This window comes from Drosophila innubila (assembly GCF_004354385.1).
Source record: "Drosophila innubila isolate TH190305 chromosome 3R unlocalized genomic scaffold, UK_Dinn_1.0 2_E_3R, whole genome shotgun sequence".
NCBI lineage: Eukaryota > Metazoa > Arthropoda > Insecta > Diptera > Drosophilidae > Drosophila > Drosophila innubila.
Genome location: NW_022995380.1, coordinates 26,984,482 through 27,000,167, shown reverse-complemented (window position 1 = coordinate 27,000,167; position 15,686 = coordinate 26,984,482). Strand labels below are relative to the sequence as shown.

The window sequence follows — 15,686 nt, the reverse complement described above, 5'->3', positions numbered from 1 at the left end:
CACTGCCCAAGGCAGGGGGCGTGGCTGGGAAGACTGGGCGCTGATTTAGCGGTCACACGCAAAACTTGAATTAAAATGCATTTAGTTTTTTGTATTTAGTTCAGCACTTGCTCCCAACACAAATCAAAGTAAATAAAGGGCTAAGTAGTTCACGGCATAGCACATCATATTTCATTTCGATTGTACTTCAAATATCCCAAAATAACTTGCTTTGAACTTGAATGAAATGACACTTAAATTCAATTTGGCAATCCAATTATTCAGTAAAATAAAAATAGTTTGAAGTTTCTCTCATTTTTTAGCTGTTCGAAAGTTTGATTGCATTTTAGTGTCAATAACTTTATTTGTGAATACTCAACTTTATTATTATCTTATTTTTGTACACAATGAAATAACCTTGACTGTAGGCATGCTTATATCATTTATTTCATATGAATTGTCATTCTAAAAGCAGCCTAGACTATACTATATATTTAAAAATTTATGCAAATTAGTCGAGAGACGACGACGCAGTTTGTAAATTAAGCAATTGCCGGCACACAACTTAAAAATGCGCTTAGCGTTAATTATTATTTGAGTCAAGCAAATTGATTTGTTTTCACTTGAGAGACTGATGAAAACACGCTTGGAAATGGAATTGAATACAAGCACTCAGTTAATATACATACAAGATTTAAGGGTAGGCTTAAAATAGTAAATTAATTATGTAGATCAAGTATTTAGCACCAACATCATGTGTTGGGTAGCAAATAAATCTAATATATCTAATCGATAACTGAGAAACTAAAGCTTATTTACAGCTTTATGGCATTATTCAATGACTAGGCAAATGAGAACAATACAGAAAATTATCAGTTAGCAAAATGAACTTTTTACAATTCATCTCATGCTCTTTCTCTGTAAATTTCTATCAAGTCATTAGTTTAATTAATTGTTTTTCACAACTTTGTGCTTCTTTCAACTGCTGGTGTTGAGTTAATTATACCCGTTACTTAAAAAATAAGTAAAAAGGTATATTGTTTCGATGGAATGTATGTAACAGAGAGAAGGAGGCATCTCCAATCGCGAAAAGCTACCACACCCACAGTTTTTAAGATACTACAGTTTTCATGGTAATTTACGTTATCTATTAATATTATCTATAATATCACTTAACCGCAGCAAGATTGGGCAAGTAGAACCGGAGTAATAGCTAACCAAAGTTTTTCAAAAATCTATTATTTCAATACAATAACCTAAAAGTATGCAGAAGTTTTTATTAGGTAGTAATTTCTTTAAAGTACTTTTATATATATTGAAATAAGTAACGGGTATCCTATAATCGGGATCTCAACTATAGCTTTTCCCGCTTGTTTTTGTGTTTAAAATTCATTTGAAGACGCAGTTCAGCCGCGTAACCGTCACAAATTCGTAACACTTTCGGCTCATCAAGTGCCTGGGGAAAGAGCTAGACCCAAGACTTCCCCCAAATATGCCGCTAATTTTGTTGAGCACTGCACTGGGATATCTGTCGTCAGCTTTTCTGAATGGCACTTGAGAGGCGTCGAGTGGCATGAAATTGGAATTGCTTGCAGCTTGCAACATGCAGCCGAGTCTCAGCAGCTGCACTTTCCAGAACCCAGACCCAATTTAGCAATTAAATGCACTCGAGTATCTGTCAGATGCTGCAGTCTGTTGACGACATAATGACAAACAACAGTTGACAAAAGTTTCGCAACTGCAACTTTTCGCTAAAGAATTACTCGGATAATTAATTTCGACGAGGTGCCATGTGTAACTGTCATTGCGATAGACTACTGTACTACTGTTTTACTATACGTATGCAGAATTAAGCATTCAAATGTTTGACATTAACTCAGTAAAGTTAACATCTTAAAACCGCAAGCATTCGCAACTTGTAACTACTTCTCAGCATTTGAGCTGAAGAATAGATTTTAAACATGTTTTGGTATATCATCTTCGATGGATAGAATCTCAGCATTGGCCACTCAAAGTTTTGTAGTCCCGCAAAAGTTGCTAATACAAATTGACGTAACTTTTGGCTTGTCAACAGCAAGCAGCCAAAGTTTGCTGCTGTTTTTTGACAAATGATTTGCCTTGCACGAAATAAATAAAAACACACACACACCCACACACACACACACACAAAGAGAAGATGAAAGTCAGTCTAAACGAAAAATAACTAAAAAGCGGCCAACACAAACTTTGGACTTTAACTTTGCTGTAAAACTTTCAATGCTGCAATGTCTAAGGAAAGAGAGAGAAGAGAAAGAGAGAGAGAGCTGGGTGTGTGTGTGTGTGTGTGGGTGTATTTGGACTAGGCGTCACTCATAGAAATTTTACAGGACACTGAGTTATGAACATGACTTGTCAAAAAATACATTAAAAGTCCAAAGTAGTGGAAGAAGAAGAAGAAGAAGAAGCAGCAGCAGCAGCAGCTAGAAGAAAACAATCATTTAGTAGCCGGCAAATTTTCACAACTAACTAAGTGAAAAGCATAAATCATTGAACTTTTTCTACACTTCTTGGCTGTTTTGGCTGCCAGCGATTTTGCAAAACAGCCATCAATCATTTTTCTAGCTGCTGTCTTGATTTTAATTTGCGACATGACCACACACAAACACACGCATACACACACACGCGTTGCATACGTGCTTAAGGCGTTTTGGCCCGAACGTTGATAAGCCAAGCAGCGACTCTAGACTTGTCTCTTGCCACTTGACACTTGCCTCACACACACACACACACACACACACACGTCTGTCGTTTATCGCTGTGCAAAAAAATGTTGCCTACTTTTCGGCTGCATTGTTATGTGTTAATTCATGGAATTCGAGCAACTTTAAACTTCCTGCAGCCACAACACAACACAACACAAACAATGCAAATGGCCAAATCTGAAGAGATAAACACTTTTTATCGGCGCTTTGGGCAAAAAACGAGCGCCCAACAACATCCGGCTAACTGCAATCCAACATGACAATCTGTTTGTTCCCTACAATCTACAACAACAACAACAACAACAACAGGAACAAGAACAACGGATGCAGTACAACAACCCTGAATGGCAACAAGAGCATCATTTACTCCCCGACTGATGTGTTGGCTGCTCTTTTTTTTTTATTTTTGCACTTGAAAGTCACTTGTAGGCGGACGCCTTTTGTCTGCCTACTGCATCATTTGTAGCTACACACGTCAACTTGCGGGTGTGTGGGTGTGTATACACACACATGCGATGCTTAAAGTCATAAACACCTTGTTAGTGCAACAACTCGACACGTTGAACGTGACATTGATGCCTTCTTTTGTAGCCGACTCTGTCGCCAGATACATCTACATCTGTCGAGCCCTAAACAGTTTCCGCGTCTCAAGAGAGCAACCACCCCCCCCCCCCCTCCTCCTACCCAAAACGGATGGTAATGGCCGCCATAGTATGATGGTGCTGCCATGTGCAACTTCCTGTCGATAACCTTTGGCCATGGCAGAAGCCGGCGCCGTTGGATTTATCGCACAATTGTTTATGAACCTTTTGGTGTGGGCCAGGCTTAATTAGCCGACGCCATTTAAAGCTGGCAACATTGTTTAATGTGAGCAAATAAATAAAACAAATGGTTGTTTAGAATACAGTCGAGTCGGAATATAGTAAACATATAAATTAACTTGAAGCAGAAAGCCATAAAGAAATCCAAAAATGACAATTCTAATACAACAAATATTAAATCGCTTTGCTTAGACTTGACTGTGCCTACTACACTGATAAAAATAATGCTCTAAAATCAAGATTTTGTCTCAAAACTAAGAAGTTTGGTCAAAAAATGCGTCGAGAACATAGAATTCTTAAGTTCCAAGTTCTAATTTTAATAGTAAATGTTCCTAAAACAAAAATCAATAAATAAAAAAAAAATTTATACTATAATTTTCAATTTATAATTTTTTTTTATTATATGTTCTTAAGAATTTTGGTCTAAAAAATGCGTCGAGAACATAGAGTTCTTAAGTTCCAAGTTCTAATTTTAAAAGTAAATGTTCTTAAAATAAAAATCAATAAATAAAAAAATATTAAATATTACTTTTTAAAATTATAATTTTTTTTTGTTTTATTTTTTAATTTCCACTTTTATACATTTTATTCTGTCTTTTTAAATTTATAAATATTCTTTTAATTGGTTAAGCCTGGGACTCGAACCTTTAATTTTTAGAAAAAATATACTGAGTATATTGAGAACAAACCATTTAAGAGAATGTTCTCGATTTTAGAAGTTGGTCTTTTTTTTCAGTGTAGCTATTTACCTGTCGATCCTTTGTTCTGTGCTTAGTTAATGGCCCGAACGGACACATGTCAAGAAGCTCAGCTCGCAAATTTGTGGGCATTGTCAGCTACAGTTACAGGCCAAGTTAACAACGAGCAGCAATCAAAGAACAGCAAATGACATGTATCAGACAAATGGCAAAGCACACACAGTCTAACAACGTAACATTGCAAAAGGGTTTATTTGCCTAGCAAATGTTGAGTGTGCATTTAAATGACATAAGTATAAATACGAGTAGATGGCACATTAACTTGAATAATAGCTTGAAGACATGTCAAGTTCTGTGACAACATTGGGCTATATTTCACATTGAAGTTAAATGTGCCATAAATTATTAACTAAAAAGGGTGCAGCAATTAAATAAAATATAATTCATTCAATTCCATATTTAATACTTTATATTAATTTCCAACTGCGTTAAGCTATTAACAAATTGAATTGGGTTTTTGGTTTTTTTTACACTGTCAACCATGTAATTAAATGGAACTATTCTATTTTTGTTTTTAATATTTTAGCCAGGGAATAGCACCGGAACCGGAAAAATATAAAGCTTCACTTTTTATCTTTTAATTAGTATTTTATTTTTGTGTATAATTTTTTTTTTTTTTTTAAATCGTGACAAATCAAAAATTATTGTTTTTTTTTGGCAATTTTTGGTTTTTTGAGATTCAAAATTTTAAATCTTAAGCCTCAACTTTTATTACATTTATGTTCTAATTAGTATACTCTAATTAGTATACTGGAGCCGTTTTTATTTTGGTTTGATTCCCTGATATTAACAATATATAAAATGTGAAACGAATGTTATAATCTTCTGAATGTTATGTACTATAATTTTCAGAAATATTGTTGACACTTTAAAGTGTCCGTTTAAGGCACAGACACATAACACTTTGTGTTGCCACGCCCACTGTCAGCACTACGCCTCTTGCTTTTCTCTCTTTGGTAGACAAAGTTTTTCATTTATTTTTTCGGCTTTATTTCGCATAATTTTTTTGCGCCTTTATGCGAAATCTCGAGCAGTCAAGTCGAGCCTTTGAGGTGCCATTGAAAGGCAGCCAAGCGCGTTGCGTTCACATGTCAAATTGCATGTGAATCCGGATGTGTGTGTGTGTGTGTGTGTGCGAGTGTGTGTGTGCGAGTGTGTGCCCTTAACACATCTCTACACACTGGCGCTTTAATTGTTTGTTTGCCTCTGTGTCTGTGAGAGCCGCCCGCACTTGCTTTCTGTCTCTCTCTCTCTCTCACACACACAACCGCTCTATTTCGCTCTCTCTCCCTCTGTTTCTGTGGCGCTTTGCACGTTGCCTTTTGTTTAGTTTTTACGTCTGGCTTAATCCTAAAGCAGCTCGTAAACTTCAGCGACAACAACAATAACACAACGCCCAAAGGATCACAACTAAATAAAGCACACGCGTTACAATGGCCAAGACTTGTTTCATTAATACCCTAAATTCAGGTCTTACGACTACTTTTCTATTCTACAACTCACTACAATTTTTATGTTTTTAATTGACTTGTCAAGCAACTTTCATAGTGTATTGAGTTGTCAGTGTGACCACGATAATTTTCCCTCTGTTTTTCTTGACTTTATTCTTAGCGTAGTTTTTTTTTAGGCTCAGACAACTTAATGCTATTTGCTTTACACTCACACACACACACACACACACACAGAGTGAAGCGCACCTTACGGTCCCTTAGCCATCTCCGATACTACTACTACTACCCCTACCACCACTTACCCCTCTTACTCTCCCTCTCTTGCATTCGCCCACAGCCTTTGTTTGCCTTTCTTAACAACTTAAGCACGTCGTCTATATTGGTTTTCGGGCGTTACTCTTTTAAAAAAAGATTTTGCTTCCTGCTTTCGTCTTTGCTTTGTGAAAATAATCACGCGCAGCTTTGTGTTGTTTTTTCCGCTCCGTTCTTTTCGTTTTTTTTTTTTTTTTTTTTTTGCACAGTTTTTCTTTTGCTTTTCACACTTGGCTTCTTCCGCTGGGCGCCGGGCAATTCTTAGTGTGCCTCCTCTCTATTGTTTTCTTTTAATTTGTAGCTCTCTGAAGGAAAAAACGGAGTCGTTAAAGATAGACCTGTGAACCGATAGGAAAATGGTAAAAGGAATTTTTCAAGAGACGCATTTCTGCCTTTTATAAGGATCACAAAGTTTGTGCTAAGAAGCTAGCTTGAGGGAGAATAATATATAGTTACAGGTGTATTCCAAAAATCTCTAAAAATTTGGATGAAAAATTTTTGTTCGAGATTTAGTTTTTCGGAGTTTTGCTAAATTCAAGAAAATTATTAATTGTGAGTATCAGGTGTGTTCCCGAAATCTCTAGAGATTTTGAAGAGAAATGTTTTTAAAAACAAGCGTTCGAAATGTTGGTGTTGCTAAAATGTTAGAGATTTAATATTTTGGAACATATTTCTTATGCATTTTTATTAAATTTAAAAATATTTTAATTCAATTTAATAAGTATTTAATTTTGTCAAATCTCACCAATTTTTTTTAGACATTTGAATCCAATGGTTTCTTTTTTTTTCAGGAACATCAACAATTGATTTTGGGCTATAAATTTGTAGAACACACCTGTATATTTTATTCGATACATTTTTTGAAACACATTTAATGCATTTCTTTTCAATTAAAAAAAAAGTAATTTAATTCAATACATTATAATAAAATGTATAAAAATAATTGTGCATTTTAAATCATTTGCCAGTTAGAAATTCTTGTTTATTATGCCTGATAGATAGAAATTATGTCAATAAGTTTATGTTATCAATTAAGTACATATAAATTGATTATTGTAAAGGCATCAATACTATAGAATTACTGCCACAAATCCCTGGGAGAATGTTGCAACATGGTTAACCAGTAGACAGGAAAGCGCATGCAAATCAATTTACAGTCAACTAAGAGCAAACAAAGCGGCTTCACATGATTGTAAACGATATGGGGAAAACCAATTAGGAGCACTTAAGACAGGCTCACAGAAACTGGCTTTGGCTGAACAGACAGAGCCAGTTGAGGATGTGGGTAATGATTAAGATAGTCGACAAAGAAAATGTATGGCCAACTGTCTGTGGCATCTGTCAATGCTATTAACTTTTGTCCTCCCCCCGCCCCCTGTCCCCATTTGGCAGGTATCCTTGCCACGACTCGACGTTCCGTTGGTTGCCTCGTTGTACCTTCGACGACAGTGGCGCCTCAGTGTATGCAGCACTTTGTTGCTTAATTGATTTTAATACCACGCGCACGGCGCCTACAATTTGCCAATGCCGTAGTTTTCAACCTATCTCTTGCCCTCTCTTCTTCCCTCTCGCTCTCTCCTTTGCCTCGCTCAGCTAGCTTTCATAGTTGGGAGTCTATAAATTGGCTTTTTCCTTTGCTGTTCCAGTTCCCGGTACCCAATGCTACTGCTCGTCTGTCCATTTCCCATTTCCATTTCCGTTTTCAATTGCAAAGAACTGAACAAGAGGAGGAAGAGGAAGCAGCAGCAAAGCAAAGTGGAGCAAAAAGAGAAATGCCATTTATTGAATTGTATAAATTTCTGCACATTGACAGCGACTGTTTATTTTATACACACACACACACACACATGTGTGAAACTGAGAATGTGTTGTGTGTTGTGTTTTGCTAAGCTTTATCGCATTTGCATGGCACAGTGTCAGGTCAAGTGCTTGGACCGCCCTCGGGTCACTCATTTGTTCTTTTGATTGCTGCCAAACGCAAAACGTTTTTGCCTTTGCCCTTTGTCCATGCCCATTTGGCATTTGCCATTTGCTTTTGTTGTGTTAGTAAAATAAATTACCATTTAGTGCTTTTTGCCACTTACATACATAACAGACTTGGACTTGCACTTGGACAGAGTCCGCAAAATCCTTTTTCCCGACTTCCTCTTCGATCGTCACACATGGTCGACTGTTGTCCTTTGGCAGCCAAATGAAATTATTGCTGCAGCTTTGCATCCTTTGGTTTCATTTGTTGGATTATAACCAGCGTATGTAGGAGTATCTATATATATATATAAATGTGTGTGTGTGTGTGTGTGAGTCTTACACAATTGCAGCCATAATAAATTGCTTGCAATCGCATTTCCGTTTCTTTATGCGCTTCGATTACTTTGCGCTTGGCTTGTGCCAGTTTTTTTCTCTCTCTCTCTTCGCTTCTTTCCTTGCTCTTCTTCGTAATTGAATATATAATTTTATTACCTCCTTACACACACACACACACACACACACATGTGAGTGGCATTTGAATATAAATTGTTTCGTCTGCTTGCAAAATATTCATTTCAATTTATTTGACTCTCTTCATTTTTTTTTTTTTTCTTACTCTCATTCTGCCATTCATTCGCTTGCAACTTTTATTTTTGTTTGTTATTTAATAAATTATTTATATGTGCTCGCATCCACATTACTTTGGCGTCTTCCGGCCTGACTTTCATTATGCGATTCCGCCGCAAAGTATGCTCAAGAACTTTTCTTCTAGGATTGTCATGCGTTTGGATTTGGCAGCTGTGATGGCAGCTTTGATAAAAAACAATATTTAACTTTCTATATATTTTAAGGACGAGTGTGTGTCAAGCGACAGATACTCGCACTTTCACCGTCTAAGCTCTTGAGTCTATACGCATTTCACTTGACAACTTTTTTGTATCTTTTTTGTTTTGTTTTTTGCAGTGCCAAGCAAACCTCAAAATCTCACCGTTCTGGATGTGTCTGCTAATAGCATTACAATGTCCTGGCATCCACCAAAGAACCAGAATGGTGCCATTGCCGGCTATCATGTTTTCCACATACACGACAATCAAACTGGCGTCGAGATTGTTAAGAATTCCCGCAACTCGGCCGAAACGCTGATACACTTCGAGCTGCAGAGTCTGAGTAAGTACATCTAACTTTTAGATTTTAAGTAAGAAAAAAAATGTATAAATCTCCTACTTAAGTCAGAATTATTAAACAACAGAAATGCATGCAAGTAAAGTAAATTATTCACTTCAAATAAATGTCAAAAAACGTGAAATTTATCCAAATTTTTTTTTCAAAGGTAATCTATGCAATTTCACCATGATCTTAAGATTTATGATTTTTATTATTTTACTCTTTAAATAATCATCATTTTGGAGTAGAAAAATAAAACTGAAGAAATAATCATTATTTTTGAGCAAAAAAATAAAACTCATAGCATAATGATTATTTCTTGAGTTTTATTTTTTTTTGAATCACAAACAAAACTTAAAATAAAACTTAAATCTTAAGAAATAATCATTATTTTTGAGCAAAAAAATAAAACTCATAGCATAATGATTATTTCTTGAGTTTTATTTTTTATTTTTTGAATCAAACAAAACTCAAGGTGTTATTTTGACTTTTTATAAGGAAAATATGAACAAAATTTATATACATAACTAGTCAGTGAACCATTTTAAAATTTAAAAATAAAATAAAAACAATTTTTAAAATGATATTACCAATAATATAATTATTTCATTTTAATTTTGTTTTGTATGAAGTAAAAATAACACCATTAGATTTATTATTGATTGAAAAAAATAAAACTCAAGAAATAAGGATTATTCTATGAGTTTTCTTCTTTTGCTCAAAAATAACGATTATTCTTGACTTCTATTTTATGCTCAAAAGTAATCATAAGTAAAATAATAATACTCATAAAATAATGATTATTTTTTTAGCTTTATAATAAAACTGAAAATGATTACAGTCTCTGAAAATAATTAATTAAATAATTGACAACGTACGTACTTATTTTTAAAGGCCTCCCAAAAGTATGCTATGAAATGTTAGACTCTTTAAAACGTTAATATCAACATAATTGACAAACTTTGCAAATAAATATCTAAAACAGGCGAGCTCTTTTAAGCTACTTATTCAAAGTACAGTCATGCCCGCCAGCTGTCAACACTTAAAACGGCATTTTAATTGCTTTCTATTGGCCAGGCTTCAAGCTGTCAATAGCTGAGACCGATACGCACCAGTCAACCTGTCAGCTAGGTGGCTTTTACCTTTTGTTAGACTTAATTGTAGCTGAAGTCAATTGTTTGCTCGCCGCTTTGTAATTAAATAGTTTCAAGTACTTTTCGCTGGCCACTTTTTGTTGTTAACAACTCTGACGCCTGTAATTATGAGCCAGCTGCTGACCCGTTAAGCTGGGCCAAGTTAAGCCAAGCAAATTATTTGCCAGTCACAAGGAGACGCCCTTCGCATAATTTTCCTTTCCATCGCATATTTTAATGCTGGAAGGGAAGAAAGGGGAAAGAGAGGGGGGGGAGAGCTTAAGCATTATTAGCATGGCAGCTAAAACTGTTGCATAGTTTCAGCGTTACGATGAATTATTAGAAGCGGCAGCCAAGAGACGTGGTATTTTCCTTGCCACAGGCAGTGCAATTAAGCTGCGACTCGCATTCCGTGTTGCTCATACGCAGCGTACGCCCGCATGTCAAAGAAGCAACCGCTTCCCACATTGTTTAATTAATTACGTGCATCAGGTGCTTCAGGCATCAAATTGTTGCAGTTCTTGCTGTTGCAGTTGTTGTTGCAGCCTGCAGCATTTTGTTGCAAGCCACTTTCAAAAGACTTTCGGAATCCGTCCTTTGCCAAATTTGGTTGCACGCTCAACATTTAAATGTTGAAAATTTAATTTCCATAAATAACAGCGCATTCTTGCCACCGTTGCACTAATTAAAAACTCACAACATGTCAGTAAATGTAATCAACCCAGAAGCAAAGTGAAAAATATTTCATTTTGTCACTGCATATTAAATCAATTTGTGTCTCTTGGCTGTTTCCTCAGTTGATGTTATTAATGCTCGACACTTTGTCAATGAAATGCTGCTTACTTACTACAGTCACAAGCTGTTTCCTTTCACATGCTCGCATTTCAGCACATTAAGTTATATGCCAATAGTGTTGTAACGTTGCCCATAATAAACATTAACAACAACAACAGCAACAACTGACAAAAATTGAGAAAATGTAAAAAAGACAAATATATCTGATTCCATTTTAATTTAATAGGAAATTGCTAGAAAAACTTAACTTAAACAAAAAAATTAATATGAATTAAAAACAAGCAATTGAAAAGCAAAAAAAAAATCAAAAAAAATTACTTTTAATTCAGCAGGATAATTTTTCCATTCCATCGCAAGCAATAAAAAATAAAAAATAAATAAAAGTCATTTTTAAATTAATTTTTTTCTTATTTAAAACATTTAAATATTTATAATTTTGATAAGTAATTTGAATGGCATGCGATTTATGTGATTCCGATAAACTAAATCTATTTAAAAGCTCTCTATGCTGAACATATTTTATAACATATATTCTGAGAATCAATAGCCAAATAAATAAATTAGCATTTTAAGTCAAATCTATAGGTATGTGTTAAGTTGCAGGTAATTTAAGCAGTCTTATCTTTATATCAGACAAATTGGCTATAGAACTGAAATAAAAGGTGCTCATCGCAGCGTAATTGTTCTTTCTATTTATGCTCGTTCTTTTTATTTTGTTATCTGTTTTTTGTAGAACCCTTCACCGATTACCGTGTCATTGTGAAAGCATTCACAACAAAGAACGAGGGAGAACCCTCCGATCAGATTGCCCAGCGAACGGATGTGGGCGGACCGAGTGCGCCGGCGATTGTAAATCTGACATGTCATTCGCAGGAGTCGATTACGATACGCTGGAAGCGACCCTATGAGTTCTACAACACCATCGATTTTTACATCATTAAAACGCGACTGACCGGTCAGGATACGCATCGTGATATACGCATCAATGCATCTACCAAGGAGCTGGAAACGGCGGTAAGTAGAAAAAGCAGACCCAAGGACTCTCATTGTTTTAAGTCCAGGTTTTACGTATTTATAGACCATTTTGTTGTCCAACAATTTATCATATATTCAAAGGGTTCTTCTCTATGGCAGCAGACCACAATTTTGTATTCCAACTTGGAACCTTTGCATTGTTCTATGCGAATTTTATTTGCTTTCTGTTTTTGCAATTTTTTGGCTGTCTAAACGATTTATTCTACACCCGCACAAACAAAATGTTGATTTTTGGCAGCTTTACAATGATATTCTCATATTCCTATTGTATTTTTGTTGCTCCCTCAAAAAGTATGCTTTGATAAACAGACTACGGAAGCGGGTCTAGGCGAGACCAATCGGTAACAACCCCGATAACATCCAACAGGGGGGGAATACTATGGAGAATTTCGCCAAAAACTGCACACAATAATTGCATTTTTATGCCACAAAGAGCATAAATAACTAGACAGTATCTACAAACTAAAATTACTCTACGCTATTTTCAGTAACGACAAAAAGTTACACTACTAATAAATAAATACTAATAATAAACTCTTATGAATACTAAATTACATGACTCAATATGAATAATTAAAAATGAGTTTACCTTTTGGAATTTCGCATATTTATTGTTTAATTAATTTAAGGGATTCTCTATAAAAATCACACAAATTTTGACAGTAAAAAGAATGAGAATAAGAGTAAAAAGTATGAGGAAGAGCTCAAATTTTGTTATCTTAATTCAAAACTAAATGGAGTATCTGCTGCAGATGGAAAATATGGTTAACAAATCCATTTAAGTAGACTTACTAGAGACAACCACTGAAAACTTTGTGGTTCTGTGGCTCAATTCATGTAAATATTTTACAAATGTTTATCTGCAGAGACGCCCCCACGAACATGAGCTTTTGCTTTTGCTTTTGCTTTGGCTTTGTGCAACATAAATTCTTGGCCAAAATAATACGCACACACACTCACACACACAGGACATCTGGCACACCTGTATGGTTTGTCCGTGCAAATAAATTAAATTTATGCTGCTTTGTTTTGTATCTTTTTTTCCACGCTTCGGTTTTTGGTGTATTGCCGCCGCTTTGTCCGCAGCTTTTATTCATCTTTTTTTTGGCAAGAAAAAATACATAAAACTCTGGCAAAACAAGTTGGCCAACAAAATATCGTAACAATAAAATTGTATAATACCCGTAGTAGTATAGCATGCAGTATTCTGACTTTTTTCCTTGTACTACGAGCAGCAACGAAAGGTATTCTATAGTTTTTTGTTAGTTCTCTTCTGTTGTAATATGAGCTCATCCTCTCTGATGTTCCGAGTTCCGCGTTTTGTCGCGCATTTTTCATTGTTTTCAGTGAGCACTATTTTTGTAATTGAAATATTTTGTAGAAAAATACAAAAAAAATGCGAAATGTAATAATATTTGTTGCGCAAAAGTCTGCTAAAAAAAATATGTACAATTGTAATACAATTCGTATAAGCGCAGTAAATTATTGTAATACACGATTCCTGAATTGTGAGCATATTTTGAATATAACTTTAAACTTTTGCGATTTTACTCTTGAATTTTTCAGATGATTTTACAAAACCTGACAACAAATTCCTACTATGAAGTCAAGGTGGCAGCGGCAACATTCAGTGTTATAAATCCCAAGAAAATTGTGGTTGGCAAGTTTTCGGAACCCAGAATTGTAAGTATCACATAAAGAAGGAAATATACTCATCCACACACACACACACACACACTCGGCTGCCACATGGCAAGCAATTTGAATACTGACACTTGATTTCCAACATGAAGGTAGTAGAAAAAATGCAATGTCAGTGTTAAAGCCAGTCTTATAGCTCTGGCTTGTCATAAACTTGCATGTAATATTACAAAATTGTGTCAGATCTGATTACTTGTGTCTTTCGACTTGGCATCTCAGCTAAGTATACAAAATACGAGTTTACCTTTAGCTCTGACTTTTGTTGGTCCTCGCGGCGTATGTGTAATATTCGCTTTGTGCGCATTTAATGGCACTTTGTCAACAATATTCAGACACGCCTATCAATACACATGGGTTCGTTTATTGACTTTTCAACTTGTCATAACAACATCCTTAATGACATTTAACCCCTCACAATCACACACACACACATACACACATTTAAGCCAACTAAAACTTTGTCGCATGCATAAAATATGCTGCAAAACCGTGACAAAATATACCAATTTAGTTGACCTCGTTGCCCATGGTTGGGAATGGTTGTGAAGGGTTGGGGTTGCTAAAATGTCACGCCCTCATAACTTTTGCAGTCTCTGCCATTTCAGTGTGTACATGTTGTTTTTTAAACATTTTATGCCTTGCTGTGCATTCACATATAATTCATTGCTGCTGTTGTGCTTTCGCTTGAATTTCAAGTGGCTGCACCTTTTGGTCACATTTACATGCTACACTTCCGTTGCGACTTCCGCTTAGTCGCTCCTCGCACACACACAACACACACACACACACACACACACAACAGAACAAATGTTTTCGAAATAAATATAATTTATGCAAGAACAATGCAAACAAAATAACATTTAATTTCTGGACAACAGCAGCAGAAGCTTGCAAAAATATGAAAATCTACTTTGTTAAATGCTCGTATATGAGAAAAAGAAAATTAAGTGAAAGGTGAAGGGCACACAAAACTGTAGCATACACCAAGGCGCCACACACACAAACACACCATTACTTTTTAAGTAGTTACTGTAAATCTCATAAATTTCAGCTACATGCTAGCTGCTTTCTCTTTGGCTTCTCTCAACTCCTTGCCTTTCTCTTTTCAGATACAATTGCATCCGAATTGTGAGAAGATACAACCGCTGTTGCGTCAATCCCATAATGACTACAACTTGGCCGTGTTGGTGGGCATCATTTTCAGCTGCTTTGGCATCGTGCTGATCGTCATGGCCTTTTTCTTGTGGAGGTAAGTGGCGATCCTTGTCTACATTCGATTCACCCGTCCCCTCAAGAAACAAGTGCAGCCAGCACGTGCTAACCCATAAATAAATAATAAAATAAGAAAAAGAAAACTCAACTAGTTCTAAGTTCCCAGTTCTCTTAGTGCTTCTCAACTTGCACCCGCCACATCCCCATGGCGCCATATAAATAGCCAAGAACAACAAATCAAACTGAGAACTGGGCAGATGCCACAGAAACTAATGCTGCACCCAATGTTGCACAGCAGGCGATGCTGCATGCGACTCTGCCTTCTATTTTTGTGCGTGTGCCGATGAAAATGTTGTTATTCTCTATTTGATTTCCCTCAGACCGACAAAAATATATATGCACTTACTTATACATAATCGTATATTTATATTATTGCATACATACAATCATTAATGTACATACATGTGGCACAGAAAGAGTCTTAAACTGTATGAACTGTGCAGCTGATCAGTCTGGCGATTTGCAAACACTTAGATAGGGATTAAAACAACCTCATGAAATACTTCACACATGTGCTGCATGAGAAGAAGACAACCGAAACTCTTCTACCGGTATG

General features: G+C 35.7%; 1 protein-coding gene across 2 annotated transcripts in view; it reads left to right on the top strand.

Moving 5' to 3' along the window:
* LOC117792899 (tyrosine-protein phosphatase 99A) overlaps positions 1-15,686 on the top strand; it is a 31,730-nt gene that overhangs the window by 2,125 nt on the left and 13,919 nt on the right. For both annotated transcript variants that reach the window (XM_034633209.1, XM_034633208.1), the window contains exons 2-5: positions 8,994-9,197; positions 11,856-12,136; positions 13,724-13,840; positions 14,968-15,107. In XM_034633209.1, the coding sequence (XP_034489100.1) occupies positions 8,994-9,197; positions 11,856-12,136; positions 13,724-13,840; positions 14,968-15,107 (742 nt within the window). The remainder of the gene's footprint in view (positions 1-8,993; positions 9,198-11,855; positions 12,137-13,723; positions 13,841-14,967; positions 15,108-15,686) is intronic.